This window comes from Prunus dulcis, unplaced genomic scaffold, assembly GCF_902201215.1.
Source record: "Prunus dulcis unplaced genomic scaffold, ALMONDv2, whole genome shotgun sequence".
Classification (NCBI taxonomy): Eukaryota; Viridiplantae; Streptophyta; class Magnoliopsida; order Rosales; family Rosaceae; genus Prunus; species Prunus dulcis.
Window position 1 is genome coordinate 1 of NW_023010180.1, and position 4,647 is coordinate 4,647.

At 38.4% G+C, this 4,647-nt stretch overlaps 1 protein-coding gene across 1 annotated transcript; it reads right to left on the reverse strand.

The window, feature by feature from the left end:
* Positions 1–1,031: 1,031 nt before the first annotated feature.
* On the reverse strand, positions 1,032–4,444 carry LOC117613134 (betaine aldehyde dehydrogenase 1, chloroplastic-like). Its single transcript, XM_034341780.1, has 15 exons — positions 4,336–4,444; positions 4,037–4,179; positions 3,871–3,951; positions 3,633–3,781; positions 3,241–3,333; positions 3,020–3,143; positions 2,809–2,874; positions 2,642–2,708; positions 2,358–2,434; positions 2,064–2,177; positions 1,869–1,946; positions 1,615–1,766; positions 1,470–1,530; positions 1,259–1,365; positions 1,032–1,122 (listed from the first exon to the last, which is right to left on the reverse strand). Exons 1-15 carry the CDS (start codon positions 4,442–4,444, stop codon positions 1,032–1,034), a joined length of 1,512 nt encoding a protein of 503 aa, XP_034197671.1.
* Between the last annotated feature and the right edge of the window lie 203 nt (positions 4,445–4,647).

Sequence of the window (4,647 nt, forward strand, 5' to 3'; positions counted from 1 at the left end):
GTGAAAGTGGATAAATGGAACAATAAGATGAAAAAGGTCTGAAAAAATCTAAAACGCCCAACTGAATAAAATGTTTTATGCAAAACCAGTTATGGGTTAGTAAACAGAGCCAAGCTTCCAACTTTACAAAAAAGAGTAAGTTGACAACTCAGATTAGTTCTGTTTTTTTATCTTCTTTTTGCTCAATTTCTTCAGCTACCAAATACATCAAAGTATCAAACGCGATGTTTAAACAGTAAATCAAATTAGAACACAAATGATTTAATTAATAAAATGCATAGAGAGAGAGAGAGAGAGAGAGAGAGAGAGAGAGAGAAAGAGACCAATGATTTCTTCGCTAGCAGGGTTGATGATGGGTATGCGTTTCTTGAGGACTGGTTCTCTCCACTCACCGTCGATGAATAGCAGCCGAGTCGGTATTTGGATCGCCATTTTCAGCTCTCTCTCTCTCTCTCTCTCTCTCTCTCTCTCTCTCCCCAACTATAAGCTCTGACTGTGAAGCTTTTTGGCCAAACGGGTAGTGATCAACTCAGCAGAGTGAGCTGAGCACCTACGTGATATGACGTGATGTGATGGGCTTTTTTGAGAATTTAGTTTATGAAAGGAAACGAGCCCAAATTATGCATAAATCTTCTTTCTTTTTTGGTTTTTCAGAAAAAACTCTTCTTCTTTTTTAGTCAATAAATTAAATTATGCTTAAATCTATACGTAACGCTCAAAGCCACTGCCACCGGCACAACGGGTAGCCTGCGTGAGCCTCTTGGGATAGTTTTGTTTGTATGTGTTGGAAAGTCTTTACCTTTTCACATTTTTACATAAATTGTAAAACTTGCTTCATGAAAAGAAAAAATAACCAATACCACAGAACAGAACAACTTAATATAGTGGAAGCAACACTATTATATAGTAATTTTTCTAAGGTTCAGTTCAGTACATATATTTAACCCTTCTTATTTTCTGTATAACAGTTCGCTACATTTGTGGGTTTTTTTTTTTTTCTTCCCAATTCGATTCGATTTCGGGGTACTATTTCATGGCTTTGAAGGCGACTTGAACCAACCCCAAGGTTGATCAGATACATACTGAGTCACCTGTTTCACGCTCAAGTAGAGATGAAGTCCCCTGTTGATCAAAAGATAAATATATCATTATCACCATCAGCAGAGCAGCTCATTGATTTTTATAGCACACACAATTCAGCATTTGATGAAACAGAAGATTATAATTGACACAATGCAATGCTGAGGAAGGCATGTACCATTCTCCTAATTCGCGGCCGAAACCACTTCGTTTAATGCCTCCCCATGGAGCCTGAATGAAGGATGGTTGTGAGCAATTGATCCAGACAATTCCTGCCTGAAGGGCCTGCAGAGTACAGCAACAGAAGAAACAAAATTCATGATAATCAAAATGCTGCCTTTTATTTCATGAAGACTTTTGGAGCAAAGAAAAGAGAGTCTCACTCTCACCTTAGAAAAGCGCTCACACCTTTCTGAATCTTTTGACATCACAGCAGCGCCTAAGCCATAACTGTCAAAGATCAACAAAATGTCATGTCAGTAAAAGAAAAAAAAGGGTTCCTGATCAAACCATATATATTAAGAGTCAACTCACTAGGTATCATTTGCTAATTCAAGAGCTTCCTCTTCTGAACCAAATGTTTTTACACAAAGAACAGGTCCAAAAACTTCTTCTCTCCAAATTTGCATCGAGGCTGTTACGTCGGTTATGATGGTTGGTTCAATGAAGAACCCTTTCTTTAGATGCTGCCATCATCCATTTATAAAATGACTCAGCAAACGTGTTCATGTTGTGACAAATCAAGAAACAAAATGGTCTTGATAGTTAAGAAACAGGTTTATTTATACCTCAGGACGACCCCCACCAAACGCAACTTTTGCTCCTTCACTTTTAGCTGTTGAGATGAACTTCAATATTTTCTCGTACTGCAGCAGATTCAGTGAAGATTAGATAGTATTTAGGTCATAACTTTATCAGAAAATGAGTAGATGCTACTAAATGTGAAACTTGAAAAAATTTGGATCATAAACGGGCTCATTTACCTGCCCTCTACTAACAACAGGACCAAGCCTACAACCTTCATCCATAGGATCTGAAACCTTGATGTTTTTGCACCATTTCAAAAGCCTGTCCATAAACTCTGCTGCAATTCTTTCCTAAAAAAAGGTGCAAGAATTTGACACAAAAAATAGCATGCATGAACCCTATAGTCAAGAGTAGTTTGAATTCACATGTAATAAATTAACTGCTTAGTTCTAAAAGATGCAGAATCATTCATCCATGTATCTCAGAAGGGACTAACAGAAAGTGATGTAGCAGCTCGCTATAGTACTTACATGCACTATAAGACGGGAGGTTGCGCTGCAAATCTGACCATTTGTCAAAAAGATGCCAAAGCAGGTCCATTCCACAGCTGTTTCATTGAATCATAGAGCAGAACGTTATGGTTACAGTACCAGCAGTTATATCTATATGCTTATTGTTTCTCTAACATGATTTGATTTAGATGCACAGATTCCATTCGGATGTACACAACTAATTTCGAATGGAAGTAATTTATATTCGAGAAACATGTGTGGAGAGTGGAGAGACTTAAAATGAGGCTTCAGGAGGCACTAACCCTTCTCAATATCAACATCCTCAAAAACAACAATTGGGCTTTTTCCACCAAGCTCCAGTGAAACAGGCTACACAACATAGGCGAAAGTTTATAAAGATCAAATGAAGAGAATGAATTTCACAAACATGATTGACTAATTTCAGCATTAGATAGCTTCCAACATATACCTTGACCAATTGAGCTGCAGCTGCCATAATCTTGCTCCCAGTGATAGTACTTCCAGTAAATGCAACCTGTCGGATATGAATCAATTTTGCGATTACAGCCTATATAACAACTCAAAGATATCTTACAATTACCAAATTTTCAGCATATATAACAAGACTCAAATTTGCAGAAATTCCAAGAACAGAATTAGCAGTAAAGAAAAAGCTGAACCTTATCAACATGGGGATGAGATGCCAAAGGAGCGCCAGCTTCCTGGCCCAGTCCAGTCAGAATATTGAGGACACCGGGAGGAAGACCGACCTTTATACACACCTCAGCTAGCTCCAAACAAGTTCTGGAATCGATTGATAACATGATGATAGGCATACAATGTGCAAAAACAACATAAGAACTGAACAAAGTTTAGTACATGTAAACCGAACATGACATACATAGATGCCAACTCAGATGGTTTCAGTATAGCAGCACACCCAGCAGCCAAGGCAGGAGCTACTTTCCATGCAGCCATCAATAAAGGGTAGTTCCTTAACATAAAAATAAAAAATAAGCACTTGGTTACCATATAAATCATTAAGATGCTTCTTAGTTGCACTGAAAGGCCACCTACAAGATAAAACTCCAAATTATCCAAAGATCATCTTACCAACTTTTAGACCATTCAAAATCCAAAAGGTTTACCAATAGATGATTAGAACTTACTTTGCTACAAGTTATTGCAACCATCAAGCAAGCAAATGTTACTAAAATGAAGTGCTTAATTGTTTAACATAAAGAAGCAGAAAATACCCTATCTTTTTTTAAAAAAAAAAAGCAGCAGAAATACCATGCTGTAATCAACCCAACAACCCCAATCGGTTCTTGAAGAACATGAGATTTAAAATTCTCCGCAGGAAGAGAAATAGGAGCCTTTTCCTTTGCATCCAAACCTTCAGCAAGGCCTGCATAGTATTCAAAACACCCGGCAACCTCATCCTGCATTCCATTCCATTATGTGGCAACAAATAAGGGCCTTGTGCATGATGAAATAACAATTCAAAGTTGTCACAAAATCACAAGCATACTATGTCAGAGGTCGTTTCATCCAGTGGTTTTCCACTATCAATTGCTTCAAGTTTGGCTAGCTCAGATTTTCTTTCTTTTATCTGCATGAAATTTAAAAAATAAATAAAACACTCCAAAACAGGACCAAAGACATAAGAATGAATCAAAATCCATGCTCTTTAATACCTTAGAAGCAATAGCACGCAAATACTTGGCACGAACCGCCCCAGACGCGGAGGACCAATCTCTACCCTTGTTCCTGGCCAGGGCTTTTCGAGCAGCCTCCACTGCAATCTCCACATCTTCAGCAGTTGCTGCAGGAATATCCCCTGCATCGTCACACATTCCATACACAACCCCATTTCTTCACATTCCGAATTTCAGCCAAGTTGACATTTAGTTAAGAGAAAGTAAACCAACTTGGAAAACAAACCCACAAATCAATATTTCAATTAATCAATAAAAATGCACATCTATATAGAGACCAATGGTTTCTTCAGTGGCAGGGTTGATGATGGGGATGCGTTTCTTGAGTGCTGGTTCTCGCCACTCGCCATTGATGAATAACTGCCGGTTCGGTATTTGGGTCGCCATTTCCAGCTCTCTCTCTCTCTCTCTCTCTCTCTCTCTCTCTCTCTCTCTCTTCCAAAAGCTATAGATTGTTGTTGCCTTGCCTTTACTTGTTCTTGTTGTTGTAGTTTGTATTGGCTCTCACTTGGATCAGAGTTGACAGTGCCTATTATTAGTACTAGCCTAGCCACTCAGTCTTCTCTTAACGTCTCAATCTCTCAATGTGC